General features: G+C 65.2%; 6 protein-coding genes across 6 annotated transcripts; 2 read left to right on the top strand and 4 right to left on the bottom strand.

Annotated features, from left to right (window-relative positions):
* Positions 1-318: 318 nt before the first annotated feature.
* PFL1_06705 (uncharacterized protein) lies at positions 319-873 on the top strand (the record flags this gene model as incomplete). The annotated part of the gene is made up of 2 exons (XM_007884251.1): positions 319-438; positions 514-873. The coding sequence occupies 2 exons, from the start codon at positions 319-321 to the stop codon at positions 871-873; spliced, it is 480 nt and encodes a 159-aa protein (XP_007882442.1).
* Positions 874-1,099: 226 nt separating this feature from the next.
* Positions 1,100-1,680, bottom strand: PFL1_06704 (uncharacterized protein; the record flags this gene model as incomplete). The annotated part of the gene is made up of 2 exons (XM_007884250.1): positions 1,100-1,446; positions 1,587-1,680. The coding sequence occupies 2 exons, from the start codon at positions 1,678-1,680 to the stop codon at positions 1,100-1,102; spliced, it is 441 nt and encodes a 146-aa protein (XP_007882441.1).
* Positions 1,681-2,945: 1,265 nt separating this feature from the next.
* On the bottom strand, positions 2,946-5,128 carry PFL1_06703 (uncharacterized protein; the record flags this gene model as incomplete). Its single annotated transcript, XM_007884249.1, has 2 exons — positions 2,946-4,856; positions 5,102-5,128. The coding sequence occupies 2 exons, from the start codon at positions 5,126-5,128 to the stop codon at positions 2,946-2,948; spliced, it is 1,938 nt and encodes a 645-aa protein (XP_007882440.1).
* Positions 5,129-6,719: 1,591 nt separating this feature from the next.
* Positions 6,720-10,423, bottom strand: PFL1_06702 (uncharacterized protein; the record flags this gene model as incomplete). Its single annotated transcript, XM_007884248.1, has 2 exons — positions 6,720-8,943; positions 9,087-10,423. The coding sequence occupies 2 exons, from the start codon at positions 10,421-10,423 to the stop codon at positions 6,720-6,722; spliced, it is 3,561 nt and encodes a 1,186-aa protein (XP_007882439.1).
* Positions 10,424-11,451: 1,028 nt separating this feature from the next.
* PFL1_06701 (uncharacterized protein) lies at positions 11,452-12,987 on the bottom strand (the record flags this gene model as incomplete). The annotated part of the gene is made up of 2 exons (XM_007884247.1): positions 11,452-12,174; positions 12,295-12,987. The coding sequence occupies 2 exons, from the start codon at positions 12,985-12,987 to the stop codon at positions 11,452-11,454; spliced, it is 1,416 nt and encodes a 471-aa protein (XP_007882438.1).
* A 750-nt stretch (positions 12,988-13,737) lies between these two features.
* PFL1_06700 (uncharacterized protein) lies at positions 13,738-14,451 on the top strand (the record flags this gene model as incomplete). Its single annotated transcript, XM_007884246.1, has 2 exons — positions 13,738-13,946; positions 14,076-14,451. The coding sequence occupies 2 exons, from the start codon at positions 13,738-13,740 to the stop codon at positions 14,449-14,451; spliced, it is 585 nt and encodes a 194-aa protein (XP_007882437.1).
* Positions 14,452-16,078: the final 1,627 nt, after the last annotated feature.

Here is a 16,078-nt window from a genome sequence, read left to right as displayed (position 1 = left end):
GATGGCCGTCGTCGTGGTGGTGGTAGTCGTGGTGGTGGTGGTGGTGGTGGTGGTTAATGGCAACGGGCCAAGCCTCCACCTGCTCCTGTGGCTTTGGGTCCATGGCGCGTCTCGCACGGGCCCTCTGCCTGTCCGGCTGCCCCTTGTTGCGTTGCCCCGCGGCCCCAACGTCGATGGCAATACCAGTAACAATCTTCCAACAGTCTTTCTTGATCGCCGCTTTGCTTGTCATCCACCACGGTCTCTTCTCGCTCTAGCAGCCGTGCACTTTCCCTTCAACCCACGATTGCCCTGCCCTGACCTGTACCCTTACCCACCATGGCATCTCAACAGCAGCAGCAGCCTGCCGAGCAGCTGCCAGTCACCCTCCAGCAGCTCAACCTCGTCCACGCAAAAGTGCTCGAGGCAAACCCGGTCTACACCTTTCTCCTCAGCGACGTGAGTCGGCCCGCCCCTTTGTCCAGCTCACAGAGACGTTGAGGCCGGCTTCCTGACCCTCGACAACCCTCGCAGCTGACGCTCACCTCGGTCGCACCGGGCGTCGTCACGGCCGAGCTGCCCGTCACCCGCAACCTCATGAACTCGCACAACATCCTCCACGGCTGCACCTCGGCCACCATCATTGACTGGATCGGCGGCATCGTCATCGCTTCCACCTCGCCGGACCGCTTCCAAAAGAGGGGCGTCTCGGTCGACATCCACGTCACCTACGTCGGCGCCGCAAAAGAGGGTGAGACGCTCCTCATCAAGGGCACCGCACAAAAGGTCGGCTCCCGCCTCGCCTTTATCAATGTCGAGGTCAAAGCAAGGAAGCCCGGGTCCACCGACGAGAGGGTCGTCGTCACGGGCAGCCACACAAAGTTTGTCGGGTAGGCGTCCAGCCAGGGGTCCACGGGTCGATCGCACTATAGCATCAGTCGAGGGCACGAGGTAGCAGTACAAGGGGCGGCGCGACGAATAGCGAACCAGTAGAGCGGTGCAGCGCGGGTCGGGGAAGCGGGTATAGGCGCTGCTGGTGCGCGAGATCCAAGTCGTATTCACAGGGGCGGGGAGCGGGTGGGCAAGCTGAGCGAGCAGAGGGACTGCACAGGCGGCCGTCTCAGGTGGCGGGAGCGCTGGGAGCGGCGGCGGCGGCTGTCGAGGCTGGGTTCGACATTGTCGTCGTCGTCGTCGGTGCTGCTGCTGCAGGCGCCTGCGAGACAATCTGCATCTGCTCGGTGGGGCGGTACTCTGGCGGCGGCTGTTGCTGTTGCTGTTGCTGTGCCGCGTCGATGTGGCCGGCCTCTCGGTCCTTTGTGACGTCTTCGAGCTGCCGCGCCTGTCCGTTGGGGTCGTGTTCGAGCGAGTTGGGGTTGGGGTAGTCTTCGACGGGCAGCGCACCCTCAGTGTAGCAGCAGCGGCAGCGGCAGCACTTGTCGCAACAGGAAAAGTCGGAACCGATATGGGCTGCGAGGGTGCGGCGCGGTGGTCGGGCATGGGTTGATGACGGGATGTGTTAGATGGTGTGACAGCGGAAGACGAGTGACACGCGGGGAGAGCTTTGACGACGTGCACGTGTGCGGAAAGAGTGGCGAGGGGGGACTTACAGGTGGCGCAAAAGGTCCACTGTAGTGATTGTGCGACCGCAGCGCAGAGTGCGCCGCAGAGACCTCCGACGATGCCGCCGCCGATGTCGCCCATGGGTGGCAGGGTGGAAGCTTGTGGTGTTACGTGAAGGAGGGAGGCTGGAGCGAGGCTGTTAGTGGGCCGAGGATAGTCCGAGTCGCGGCAAGGGCGGTTTTGCGGCCAATGCGAGGGTGGAGGTCAAGATGGCTTTGGTGATGGCGATTGGTGTGGTGGCGGTGGCGGTGGCGGTGGCGGTGGCGGTGGTGGTGGTAGTACCTAGCAGCGGGTAACGAGGCGGGTGAGATGGACGAGGAACGGAGGAGCTAAGCAACTGTACTCATCAGACCCGAGCGGCCCGGCAACGAGACCCTGACCCTGACCCTAACCCTGACCCTGGCCCCAGCTGCACAGCCTGCCCGAGCCAGGCCAGGCCGGATTCAGTCATCCGAAGCGCCCACCGCCCGCCAGACGGTCAGGCCAGACGGCAGGCCACCAACGGCACGCGGGGCCGGCGCAGACCTACTCTTTCTCGGGCGACAGATGAGCTCCCACTTTGTGCTTTTTCCCAGTCGGCTCTCTTTTTCTTCGCAAGCCAGGCCGGGTCGACGTCTGTCCAACGCAGAAAAGCAGTAACACAGAGCGGGGCGTCGTCTTCCTTCCTCTCTTCCTTCACCACTCTCCCTGCCTTGGCCTTAGCCTCGGACACCACCACCACCGTCATCATCATCATCATCAGCTCTCTTCGTCCCCTTTGAGCCTGTGGTTCCGTCTGTCGATCCCGACGCGCCTCGGCATCGACCCCATCTCGCTATCGACTGTGGTCCTCGCTCATCGACCCCTTGTTCCTCCTCCGCTCCCGTCCCATCCCCTTCCACTCCCCCTCACACCCCAAACCTTCCGCCTAACACTCTGTTTCCGACCCATCTCTCCATGGTCGGCACCAATTTTTAGTGGCGGATAGACTTCGACCCAGCGATCCGCCAGTTTCCCCTCTCGGTCGACATCGTCAACGGGTCGGGCGGTCCCTTTGGTCATGCCCTTCTTCGTCGTCGATGTTTTCGAGAGGGGAAGGCGGTCGTTCCCCCTCAGACACCGTCCCTCGCCTTTTAAAGAAGATGGGGCGGTCATTATGCTGGGGAGACATGCCATCCCTTTGTCGCCCTCGCTGTCCGCCTTTTCTTATCTGTTTTGCGGTCTGTTTCTGTGCGCCATACCCAATCCAACTGAATCAATTGCATCTGAATCCCACACACCGCTTCACTCTGCCCACCGAGGGATGGATAGACCAGCTCCCCTACGCCATCGCGCTCGAGCAACCGTCCCCGTACACCCTCGCGCCCTCAGATTGGGCCGTCGGTATTGCGCACGAGGGCATGGATAAAGCGCGTCGTCTTGGCATGGGCGCGGATGTCCATCCTCTCATCGACCGTGTGCTTGCCGCTGTTCATCATAAACGTGTTGGGGTGGAAGCGCCAAATGTTGGTCGAGAGGTCCGAGTACCGACGAAGGTCGGTATTGCCCGCCATGACGCCAGGCGTCACGATCCGGTCGCTACCGGTGGCGTTGCCCTTGCCCTTTTCGTCGGCGCCATTCTGGCCCTCTTGACCGCGGCCAGGAAAGACGTGCCGGATGGTCGAGGCCAGCATGCCAAACTGGCTAGACGTGACGGGCGAGACGGGCGTGGGCTCCGTCGACTGTATCACCGTCAGCTTGACCTTGCCTCCGCTGGCCTGTTTGCCCTCGGATGGGGCATCGCGGCGCGCCGGCTCCGACGCGTCCGAGGAATTGGCCTTTTCTGGACCGTCGACGCTGAGCTCGAGGTTGTGGCGGCGCGCAACGCGGGCGACGAGGCCCTCGACCTTGTCGACAACCTGCTGCACGGTCGCGTCGACCGAGACGCGGTAGTTGATGGTGGCGCTGGCCGACTCGGGAAGCGCGTTGGCCTTGACGCCGCCAGTGATGACGTCGATCGCCTGCGACGTCTGGATCACGAACCGCTCCGTCCTCGTCCCGTCCTTTGCGATGCGACGCGCAGCCTGAGGCCATTGGTCGGGGCGACGCAGCTGCTTGCGCAGCGCTCGGTCCAGCACGAAGCCCTCGTACGTCTCGGCCTGGTCATCGCCGTCGGCGCCGCCGCCGCCACGAAGCTCCTGCTCGTCGAGGGCGTCGGCCAGGCAGATGAGGTGCGTCAGGACCGGGTTGCGCGTCGACAGGCTGGGTTCAAAGGGGTTCTTTTCGAGATCGACGAGCATCTCGGAGAGCATGCCAATGGCCGTGTGGTCCGGGGGAATCGAAGAGTGGCCTCCCTCGGTCTCGATGTCGATGCGCATGTCGGCGTACCCTTTCTCGCCCACGGCCGGCAGGGCCACGTCGAGGCGACCCTGCTGCGTGGTGCCGATGCCCAGGCCTCCTTCGTCGATGATAAACTCGAGCGGCTTGTCCGTCGTCGAGTTGCCATTGCCACGCTCGCCACTGTTGCCGTAGCGCCTCAGCATCTCGACGAGTAGGGTGCCCGCGCCCCGCTGGCCTCCAATCTCCTCGTCGAAGCCGCTGGACAAGAGGATTGTGCGGCGGGGTCGAAACCCTTCGCTCTGCAGCTGCTCGAAGGCCTCAAAGATCGAGATGAGCATGTTCTTGTCGTCGCTGCTTCCCCTACCCCAGACCAGGCCCGTTTCTCGATCATACTCGCCGCTGAACGGCTCGTGGGACCAGCGAGACACAGTGTCTTCGGGCACGGGCACGACGTCCTGGTGTCCCTGGTAGAGGGCAGGCTTGAGCGAGGGATCGCTTCCGGTCCACTCGTACAGCAGTCCGTAGGTGTTGACCTTGGTCAGGTTGGCCACCGAGTGGAAGAGGGGGAACGTCTCGGCCAGGAAGGCGTGGAAGTCGACGAGCGGCTTGAATCGTTCCTCGCGCGTCGGGTCCAGGTCCATATCGTCGTAGCTGACGGTCCGGATGCGGACCGCCGCACCCAGCCTCGCGGCGCTCTCGTCGAGCCAGGTCGAGTTGGTCTCTGGCTGCCACACGACCGAGGGCGCGCGCGCAGGCGGCTGCACGGGGCACTTTGGCACCTCGTCGTCGACAACGGCGGCGGCGGCATCCCTGGGAAGATTGAGGGCTTGGCAGCCGCCGATGTTGGGCAGCCAGAAAGTCAGGCCGAGGCAGAGAGGGAGGACGACGAAGGCCAGTCGACGGGCGACCCATGCTTGAGGTCGAGCCCCGCCCGCGGTAGGGCATCGCCCGTTGTGATTCTTGGTCGGCATGTCGTTGCGTGGAGGTGCAGGTTCAGAGGGTGGCACGGTCAAAGTGCGAGAGTAGGCTTGATGGAGTCCGTCGTCGAGGGATTGATCGATGTGAGGACGAGCGGTTGACACGTCGATCTCGAGACGAGGATCCCCCATTCTTATATGTCTTGCGCGGCATGGTGGGATGCTCACCGTCTGCCTCGTTGCCTGACACACGGCGAGACTGTAGACCGCTGTGCGCCTCTGCCTACGTGGCTCCGTCGACCAGCCACACTCATGGTGCGAGTGTGGTGCTGTACCTTGGTGCAACCACTTCAGGCCTCTTCAAGCGTCGATGCTGTCCATTACTGCACGGATCCGTGGGAAGAAGATAAGAGCTGTGAAGGCCGACTTGCTGACCAGCCCGCTAGTGGTTGCAAAGAACAGGCCGTCCAGGAAGATGTTTCGGTAGATACCGGTATGTACAGTCTTGGTACCGTGGTACCAGTACCGTGGCACCGCGCTGTCAAGTCCGGCGGCGCGCGGCGAGCAAGGACCAAGCCAGGCGAGGTGGGCGGGAGCTGGCATCGCGTGCGCCTGATCCGGTACCGTGGCCACTTGGGCTGGCGCGTGCGAGGTTTCCCCTCTGCGTATGGCATCATGCACGGAGCTCACGGCACGGCAACGGCCAGACCTGGCCAGGAAAGGCAAGAAGACGGCTGGACGCGGGGAAGAGAGGGCTCGAAGCCGGTGCGGGGAAGCCCCGGGGTTGCAGGGTGCAAGCGGCAACTCAGGAAGCAAGCCAAGCTACGGCACCAAGCGTGAAGCAAGCTACCATAGGGCAGGCCGGCACGAGATACCGCACGCGATGCGACAGGCCAGGCGGTATGTACTCACAACTACAGCGTAACTGTGTCTTTTTTCGCACCGCACTGTATGTAGACTTGTAAAAGCCCGCGCAAGCCGAGAGTGCGCTAAGAGAGCGTGTTACCGGTAGTTGGAAGCTAGACCTTCTTGGCGCCACTGTCCACGCGAGGTGGGAGGACTGCCTGGCCTGCGCCATTTTGGCAAGCGAGCGCCGGCGCCAAGGACGGACGGTGGCACGCGTACGATACCGTGTCGACCGGACGCCCAAGAGATATCGCGAGCCTCCGTCCGGGAGACTAGCACTCATACTGGCCAAGTCAAAACAGGCAGCGAGACGACGGCAGGAGATCGTACCGGTATGAGGCTGCAACCCCAGGCTGGCCTGCAATTGATTGCACACCCGCGACCTGGCGCTCGCTACGCGAGGCGGGGTGACGAGGCGGGGTGACGAGTACGTGGTGGGAGGTGGCTGAAGCCTGACCGCAATGGGGTCTAAAGACGAAGAAACGAGTCGGGCTCCTCACTCGTACCGACCGCTTAAGCCGACTGGGGTCCGGATCGCCTGGTCCAAGGATGGCCGCCGATCGCATCCTCGAGAGACGGGGGCGCCGCGGCTTGCGAAGCGGCTCCCAGGCGATCCGCGCCGGGACAACAGGGAGGATACGGAGAGGGGAAGAAAGACTGGCCTCCTGACCACAGCCAGATCCGCCGACATGAGCCTGGCCGAGCATCGTCGTGCAAGCGGCTGACCTTCGACCATGGGCACGACGGGCTCCAATGCCGGGTGGGGGAGCTCCTGTGTGCTCATCGAGCGCCCCTCGGATGCTGCGGCGACGAAACGGGCAGGGGACGGATGGTTTCTTTGCGGAGGGTGGGACCAGCCAGCGTTCTTCTGGCTACCCTAGCCAAGTGGCTTGCCGCTCCGCAGATACGGAAGATGGATGATCACTGAGCTCCATGCCCACGGGAGGAAGATGGAGACGGCGCGCTACTCCGATCCAAGCGCTCCGGGCAGGCCGGCGCTCATCGCGGGTGGTGAGGATCGAATGGGCTCTGCGATCCGCTGCCGAAAGAGCTGTGCATGTGCCCATGAAACAGGCGCGGGTCAGCACCACTCGCGGGTCGAGCCTGGCCCAGAGGAGCGCCGCCATCCGCAGAGTGCATCGCATCGACGAACGCCGCTCCGCCGTAGTACTGAGCGTGCACCTGCCCATAGGGCGAGCCGAAGTGCTGCTCGGCGTAATGCGCCGAGGCCATGTCGCCGCGCAGGCCCGAAGGCTGCCCGAGGCCAACATCCGTCCCAGCGCCGACGCCAAATGGATGGGAGCTGGTCGCCATCGTCCTGTGCCCTGCGAAGGCTCCCTGCGCCGACGGGTCGCGTGCAAGATGCTGGGGTGCGGGCGAGCCCGCCGCCATCTGGCCCCAGCCAAAAGGGGCCGGCGCGGGAGGGGGAAGCGCTGAACCAAACGAAGCGCCGCCAGACGGTGGCGAGCCGACGCGAGCATCCGACGGGCCAGAGCTCCAGATCGACCTGCCGCCGTGGCCGTCGGGTGAGCCGTTGGGGCCAGAGACGCCGCCAAAGAGCAGCTGCGGCTGCACCCCGCCAGCGACGCTGCTGCGTGCCTGAGCCGACAGCACCTGGCTGGGCGGCGGGCCGGCGGGCCCACTCACGCGTCCTTGGAGCATCTGGAGAAGCAGGTCCTGAGCCGTGGCGGCGGTCTTTGGAGTGTCGGAACCCGAGGCACGCGGGTCCGGATACGCGCCGGGCGCTGCGGGCCTCTCTTGGCCGCCGGAAGCGTTGGTGGCCTGCGCAAAGAGGCGAGCGGCTTCGTCGTCATTTGTGCGGCTATCGTAGCGGATCTGCGAGGGGACGAGAATGCGCTCTCTGCTCTCTTCGTCCCGGTGCTGATCGTCGTCGACGCGCACGTCGCGCATCGACTCCTCCATGCCGTCCATGAGGCTGCTTTCGCCGGTCCTGCGTCCGTCTACGGCCCGCATGGCCAGCTCGACCGGGTCGTCGGTCATCTCGGAGAAGCCCTCGGACGACGCCTCATCCTGTCTCTCGTTCCTTTCGCCCCGGTCGGCGTCGGGCTTGGCAGCCCCGGTCGACGAGGGCGACACGCGGGCGGGCGATGCGCGCGCCTCGAGCTGGGAAGGTGCCGCACGGGTCTGTGATGCGCCAGCGGCGCTTGTTTCGCCGTCGAAGACAAAGATATTCTGGCCATCCTCGTAGCGGATTGGACTCGCATCGGACTCGGCGACCACCTTGGCGTCGATGAGCAGGTCGGCAACGCGCATCAGTTGCTCCTCGTTGGGATGGACCTGGCTCGGGCGGACCGCGTTGGCGTGCGAGCAGGCCTCGCCCATGCCTAGGTTGACGACGACGCTGCCACCGCCGATGCCGGGAGCGGTGAGCTGCATCGCCTTCTTTGTCGGCGTCAGGCCGCGCATGTCCGAGTCTTCCTCGAGGCAGAGCGCCGGGGCGCCGACGGGTCCCGCCTTGCCGATGTTGGGCAGCGTCTCAAAGGGAAAGGCGTACCGAAGGACGTTGATCATAGCCACGTAGCTCCTCCAGAAGCCCTCAATCGCCTCGGCAGCGTCGGCATCGGCCCGCACCCGCACCTGCGCCTCTCGCAGCTCTTCCTCGTTGGGGATCGCCTCGAGCGTCGGGTTCAGCGACGGCTGCAGCAGCGACACGTCCGAAGCCTGGCTCGAGGCGGCGGCGCGCTCGCCCGATCGCTGGATGTACTCGAGATGCGTCTTCATCCACTTGGTCGCGACGCGGAGTGCCGGCAGGGTGCGCCGCACCACGGCGGTGAGGTGACGCACCGCGGCAGAACCTGCTGCGCCACCTGCGGGCGCCGAAGGCGGGTTCTGCCGGTTGGACTGGATGGCCTGCTGCGTCTCGTCGACGACCACCTCGGCCAGCTCCCGGAAGACGCCGAGCACGTGGGCCAGGATCTGGTGCTCGATGCAGAGCCGGCTGGCGGGATCCAGGTCGACCGAAGATCCCTTGCCCGAAGAGCGAATGGTGCCGGAACGCGAACGCGCGGCATTGCCTCGAGCCCGCTGGCCGTTTGACGACGAAAACGACGATGGCGTGTTGCGCCAGAGCCGCGTGGTCCAGGAGGCGCAAAGTCCGGTGACCACAACGCGGACGACCAGGTCGGCCGGGACGGCCCGGGCGCGCACAAGCGACGAGAACTGAGCCAGTACCGAGTGAGAGAGCGGCATGATGCAATCGAGGCTGTCGGGGGGCGTGCAGCGCAGCGCAGTGGCAGGATGAAAACGACCGTCGGGGTAAAACGACGCGACATTTGTCAGCCAGGTGATATGCCCCGAATCGCTGGCGCCGCATCGAGGAAGGTATCGCCGCGGCTGAGCACTCACTGCACGCGCTGGAAGAAGAGGCCGTGCAGCACCACGACGTCTCCGATCCACTTCCTGAACGCCGCCTCGCTGTCGGGCAGGTTGGTCGAAAGGCGCTCGACGGTGCCGGAGGAGCGCATCCTACGCTCGTCGGAATCGTCCCAGGACCTCGCATCGTCCATGCCACCCGACTCGAGCCAGGCCTCGATCGGCTTGGCGAGCGTCTTGTCGAGGTTGATCTTGGCCTTTTCGAAGGGGAGCCGGACGCAGAGGGCGCGGTAGCAGTGATAGATGGACAGCAGCGGGTCGGCGTTGTACGTGGCGATCACGGCCAGCTGGTTGGAAGGGTTGCCGTTGTCGGGAAGCAAGAGCCGAGCCTGCTCGTAGAAGGCCAGTGCTCTGCCGAAGTCCTGCTTGTACGTGGCCGCGTCATCTGCTGGCGCTGCGGCCTTGTGAGGGCCCGTGGCGGTGGCGACGTTTGCATGCGCGTGCGCAGGGCGGCCCCCGCGAGCTCCTCCGCGGGCGCCTCTGTGCGGTGGGCCGCGATCTTCGGTCTCGAGGACAGAAGGGGCGGCGTCGCTGGGCTGCGGGCAGTGGAGCTCGCGGTAGCGTGCGAGGTCGCCGCAGAAGATGAGGGCCTTTTGGACCGCCTCGAGCAGGTGGGTGCGGTTGGCGGGGAGCAGCGCAGCCTGCGAGAGGGCTTCGCTGGGCGGCTGGTGTCGGCCGAGGGACGATGCGAGCGTGTCGGAGGCCTGGGAAGGGGTGCCGACGGTGGTGTCGCCGTCGCTGTCGCAGGCGATGCCGAGCGCCTCGAGATTGGCTCTGGCCTCGTCGAGGGTAAAGATGCGGACGATGCTGGCGGCCAGCTCGCGCCAGAAAGACTCGTCGTCGTGGAGCAGCTTGCGGAGCTCGGTCTGGGTGCGCGCCACGTCGTTGGCCAGCTTGGCCCTGGCGTTGCCCGTGGTCGGGGCGGCGGTGGCGGCGGCGAGGGCCTTTTGCTGGGTCGAGATGAGGGTGCGGAAGGCCGATATGAGGCAGTAGGTGGTGTCGGTCCACAGGAGGTTGTCGACGCCGTGGGCGAGGCGGTTGAAGGTGAAGGTGAAGAGGAGGGTGAGGTAGGTGTTGCGCAGGTTCTTGCGGTTGAACTCGATGTCGGCGTTGAGCAGCTTGGATGCCCTTTGGTGATGTTGGGCTGCACCGCCGCGGCCGCCGCGGCCGGGCTGCGCAGCGGAGCGGGTGGTGGATGCGGCGGCGAGGGATCGCTTGATGAGGGCATCGAGCTCGAGCTTCTGGGACCTCGCCTGGGCACGCAGGTTGGCGGCCTTTGCATCGCGCAAGTTGTAGCCGGCGGTGGCCATGGTTGCGGGTGATGCGCAGCGAGCGAGATGAGTGGACAGCACGAGCTGCGGGGAGAGATCGACTTGGGTCTTGGGTCGATTGATGGCCACCGTCCGTCGCGGTGGGGCCAAAAGCCGAGGCAGAGGCGGCGGCCTGGCTGGCTGGCTGGCTGGCTGCAAGGGGATCAAGGGGGCCTCGTTACTGGGCGGTGTTCATCATTGTAAATGGCATGGTGCTGGGCAAGAAGAGCGGTAGAGAGAGAGGGAGAGATGAGGGGGAGGAGCGACGAGCAAGGTACGCGTGGATAGGGTTGGGATGATGATGGTGGTGGATGTGCGCCCGTCGGCCATAGGGGCAGAAGGCGTTTGGGCTTGGGTGGAGGAGGTGTCGCCAGGCAGCCTACAGTCGGCTTCTGAGTCGGCTCAGCCTCTGTCCCGTCTGCGCCTCTCCTCTCTCTCTCTCTCGAGACGCTTCCGCCCCGTCGACTCACAGCCAAGGAGACAAGCCGGCCCGCCCGCCTGCACCTCTCGTGCGCCACTCTGCCCGAGAGAAAATATGTAAAACAAGGTTGGCCCCGCCGCTGCTTTGGTGAGCCAAAAATGCAAAAGACAGCCCGATGATGCCCTCGCCTTCCGTCAGGCCCCACGCGCCTCACCTCCGATTTTCGTGCGCATTTTCCTTGGCCATTTTTCGCGCACGGCTGCACCGCCGCACCCACAAAGACACACATACAGATGCCCTCACACGGGCGACCGGCAATGCGGGATCGTGATGGCCTTGCGCAGGGCCAAACGACGACTAATCTTACAGCTAGAAATACACGCTGACCAGCGAGGCAGCCAGAGGTGGCCAGAGGGGCGACAGAGAGGCGTGAGAGAGGCAGAGAGGAGAGACAGCCTGGAGAGAGGCAGAGAGACAGCCTAGACAGAGGCAGGCACAGGCCCGCATAGCTGCGTGCTGGGGCACCAAGGCCAACACGACACGGCACGATGCAACATGGACAGCAGGCGCAACAGTAGTGAGGTGCTTGGATACGGCATCGTCTCGGTCACGCTTGCCGCTGACGCAGTGCAGAGGCCACCCGGTCCAGTTCGGCCGCGTCGCCCACGGCTTGCAGGGGTGCGTGCGTCATCGTACCGTCGCCGTCGCCGTCGCCATCGCCGCCATGGTCGATCGCGATGCCGCTATCCGCGGGCTGCTTCCGGTTCCGGCTGCCGTTGGCCGCTCGCCGCTTGCTCGACGCAGGCGCCGACAGCGCCCCCTTGCGCCGCTTGGGCGTCTTGCCCTCCTCTGCCAACGTCGCCTCGGCCGCGTCCAGCGTCTCGTCGCCAACGGCCCCGCCATCGTCGCCACCACCCTTGACCTTGGCCACCATCCGCTCTGCCTCCCAGTTGAGGTAGGCCTCCCGCCCGCGCTCCCACACCCGCGGCTCGTCGTTGGCGGCGTCTTCTTCGCCCGAGGCAGATCCTTTGCGCGCCCGACCATCGCCCACCGCCGGCAAAAGCGCCCGACCCAGCGGATCTTGGCTCCGCAGCTCCCCGAGATTCCTCAGCAGCAGCTCGGCGTCGACGCACAGCTTCCGTGCATGCTGACCCAGCACAGCGGTCACCGCGGGGCCGCCATCCGGATGCGGTCCATCATTGCCGTCATCGCCCGCCACCTGGGAATCCGAGAGGATGGCCGAGAAGCGCTGGTGCAAGAGGTCGGTCTGCGCAAGGCGAGCTTCTGCAGCCTGCTTTCCCAGGAGCAGATCGTGCTGGACCGAGCGAGCCTGGCAGATGCGACGGGAACGACCCGGAGACAATGTCAAGTCTCAGAGGTCAGCTTGCGGGGTCGTGCACGCGGCTCCGCAGCACCGAGGCAAGAGGCTCCTCGTGCAGACGCCACTCACCGCTGCCAGCTTCCGCTTCAGCGTGTCCTCTTCGGCGCCCAGCATGTGGCTCCGCTCGTTTGCGCTCGTCGCAGCCGCCGTCGTTGCGAGGCTCTTGCGCGACCTGGCGACCTTGGACGAGGTTGGCAATGCCGAGCCCCTGGGTCGCAGGTCTAGACCGCGGTGGTGGTCGAGCGTCATGAGCCGCGCCTGCCGCGCCTTGATGCCAAAGACTGAGCGTAGGCAGTAAAGCTCAAACGTGTCGAGGGTGTGGTCGAGGGCGTTTTCGAGGAGCGTCAGCACGGCGTGCACGCCCTGCTCGGCCTCGAGGTCGCCGCCGTCAAAGTCCTGCAGCTGCTCGAGCGCCGTGAGCTCAAACTGCTCGGCCAGCTTATACAAATGCTCGTTGGAGAGGTAGACGAGCGCCTCGACGAAGGCCTTGGGGCTGAAGCCGAAGTGCTCGGTGAGCAGCGCGATGTGGGCGTCGGTCGAGGGCTCGTCCCTGTCGGCGTGGTCCGAGGGCCGGGCGACGCTGTCGGAAGCGGCCGGGCCCTGATCTGCCGCGGATGCCTTTGACTTGGACGATCTCGGCGCTGGCTTGGTGGCAGGGTTTTGGCTGCTGGATGGCGACGACAGCCTTTGCTCTGTTGCGGCGGCGGCCTCACTCGGCACCTCGGCAGCCGCCTGGGCCGAGGCCCTCCTGGTCGATGGCATGGATGCTTGCTAAACGGTGCAGCGGATGACTCTGGCTGTCGAGCGAGCGCGATCGAAGTGTGCTGTGTGTATGCGTGCGAGAGCAAGAGAGCGAGAGATGATGAGAGAGAGGGGGAGAAGTGGATAAGAGGGCTTGGACAAGGCCCCCCGCAAGGTCGAGGTCCCTCGACAACCAACACACGCGCCCCGCGCCTGCCTGCCTGCCTGCAGCCTGGTGTGTCGCGTCGGGTTTTTGGTGGGCGCGTGCCTGGCCAGTGTCGAGCAAGCCGATTCCCGAGCATCTCCTCTTTGGCTTCGATCACCGGCTTCGTCCAAAGTGGAGAGGCAGCGGAGGGTGGAAGCGCAGAGGCCACGCAACAACGCACCCAACCCAACCCGGCGCCCCTTCGACCTTGCCTGCTTGCTCGAACTACACCACCTACCGACCTCGACACTCCCTCTGGCACCTCGACTGCAACCTCATCATCGCTGCACGCCTTCCATCGTTCGTCTCTCGCCCTTGGCATCACATCCGCACGTCTCGACCAGCGCAGTCGCCGGTTTGCACCCCGAATCGAGCGCATTCGACCGCACCACACACGCAAGCGCCCACATCAACTCTCTCGCCCTCGCTCCTCTGCCATCGCCCGCCCGCCCGCCCGCCTCACTCGCCCGCCCGCCCGCCCGCCTCACGCATTCCCCGCTTCACCGCTTCACCGCTTCACCGCTTCACCGCTTCACCGCTTCCCTCGTCCACGACCATAGCCCAAGATGGAGTGCTCGTTTGGCATCACCGGCAAGGGTTACACCATCATCGCCTCGGACTCGAACGCCGCGCGCTCGATTGTCAAGATGAAGACCAACGAAGACAAGCAAAAGGTGCTGAGCGACCACCTCGTCATGACCTATTCGGGCGAGTCCGGAGACACGCTCCAGTTTTCCGAGTACATCGAGAGGAACCTGCGGCTCTATGGCATTCGGTGAGTGAGCGCGCCCGCCGTTTGACCTGGGCGGCTCCGCCGATCTGCCCCATCACGCTGCTGCAAACCGGCGCTGACGACGCTCATCGCTTGTCGAATCCCCCCTAACCCACCCCCTGCCCCTTCCAGCAACCACGTCGAGCTTCGACCGCGGGCGGCGGCGTCGTACGTGCGCAAGGAGCTGGCCGAGTCGCTGCGTTCGCGCAAGCCGTACCAGGTCAACTTGATGCTGGGCGGCTTTGACCTGCCGACGTCGGAGCCGGCGCTGTACTGGGTCGACTACCTGGGCACGATGGCGACGGTCCCGTTTGCGGCGCACGGCTACGGCGCCTACTTTGCGCTGAGCACGCTGGACCGGTACCACCGACCCGACATGAGCCTCGACGAAGGGCTGGACCTGCTGAGGCGCTGCATCAACGAGCTCAAGACGCGCTTCATTGTCGACCTGGGCACCTTTACCGTGCGGGTGGTTGACCGCGAGGGGGCACGGACGGTGCAGCTCTGAGCGAGGATGGGCTCCCACCTGTAACACGAAACGACACGGCATCGACATCTTGATCACACCAGCAGGCTCGAGCCCGTCTTTCGGTCCGCCGGCAGGAGGTACATGCCCTACCGGGCGGCGCTTCGTTGGCACCAGATCAGACGTGGTCCGGACGCGCTGCGGATGCGCCTGGATACCGGTAAGAGAGAAGGGCTTCGATTCTTGTGGTGTGGAAGTGGCGGTGCTGGAGCGGGATGTCTGATTGCGTCGTCGGTCGATTTCGGCCGATTGACTGGCGCGGTAGTCGCGTGGGCCTGTGTGAGGACATGGCACCGCGGACGAGCCAGGACGCCTTGAGGCTTACATACGTCTGGACCGCATGGCGAGGAGGCGCTGGGCGGTCGGGGCGTCCGGGAGCGGGTTGCTCGGGCCTCGAAATGAGGTGACGGCGAGCAGCGTGCGCAACCTTAGCTTGTTCTTGCTGGGCTGGCAAGCTGGCGACGAGCCGTAGCATGCACGGCGGCCGGACCGCCTGTCCCATCCTAGGCCGGGCCTGGCTGCCTCGCGAGGTTGCACACGGACGATGCCAGCCAGGCTCTGACCAGTCCAAGGCGATGTAGGGCCTGGATTGCGCTCGACAATTGTCGCTGTGATGGGCAGCAACAAGGCTCGGAATGGCGCCATGAGGTCCTCTTCATTGGGGCTCGCGGCGAGCCAGAGAGAGAGAGCAGATCGACGACAGGCAGGCGGCCATGGCCGGCAGAGTGGGCAGCAGCTCAAGGGGTTGAAGAGCAGGCCAGGCCAGGCCAGGCCAGGCCGGCCTGGACCGTGATGAACGACGCTGCCCTGCCGCCTCGATCGACCCTTGGCTTGCTGGGCAGGCCGTCGTGGCCCGAGCACCCGCACTGCCAGCTCGAGGCTGGCCGCCGGCCACCTGCCTGCCTGCCTTTTTTCTTGGAGCCCGGCGCAGGGTGTGCAGCTGACCTGCAGCTCAGAGTGCGCTGCGCCATGGGGCTGCCTGCGTTTCAGCGCCCCTTCCCACCACCACCACCAACGCCACCACCACCACCAGCACCACCACGGACCCGTTTCGGCACGGAACCTCATAAACCTTCTTGGCTCTCTCCGACCGTACCCTGCCTCGCCTCGTATTCCTGCCCCCTGCCCCCCCTCAGCCCCCCGTCTTCTCTTCACCCGCCGCCGTCTGCGCGCTCGCTTCCTGCGCCCCGCCCGCGCAAGCCGGCCCGCTCAGTCTATCTAGTGTGCCGTTCGCGCCTCACGCGCCATCCCCTCTCCTTGCCCGCGCCGCGCATCTCCTCTCATCTCGTCTCAGCCCCGCTCCTTCTGCAAGAAAAGGCCGGCAAGAGGAGGAAGAAGAAAAAAAAGCACGGATCTGCCTGGGAGGAACGGCTACACAACAAGCAAGATAGAGCAGCGCCGTCCCTGACCCCCATCGCCTATAAGACCTGCACACATCTTTACCCCTGCTTCCTCTGTTCCCCTACACTCCCAACGCCCACCTCACACCACCCGCACTGCCTCCCTATCCCGTTCGCATATCGACTGCGCACCCATCGACCGCCTTGACCCTACCGTCCGTCGACCTACCTGAGCGCGCCCTCGTTCTCCTCCCTCCCTCCCTCCCTCC

The sequence above is a fragment of the Pseudozyma flocculosa genome (assembly GCF_000417875.1).
Source record: "Pseudozyma flocculosa PF-1 unplaced genomic scaffold scaffold00029, whole genome shotgun sequence".
In the NCBI taxonomy this organism is placed as follows: Eukaryota; Fungi; Basidiomycota; class Ustilaginomycetes; order Ustilaginales; family Ustilaginaceae; genus Pseudozyma; species Pseudozyma flocculosa.
This window is presented reverse-complemented; position numbering and strand designations above follow the sequence as displayed.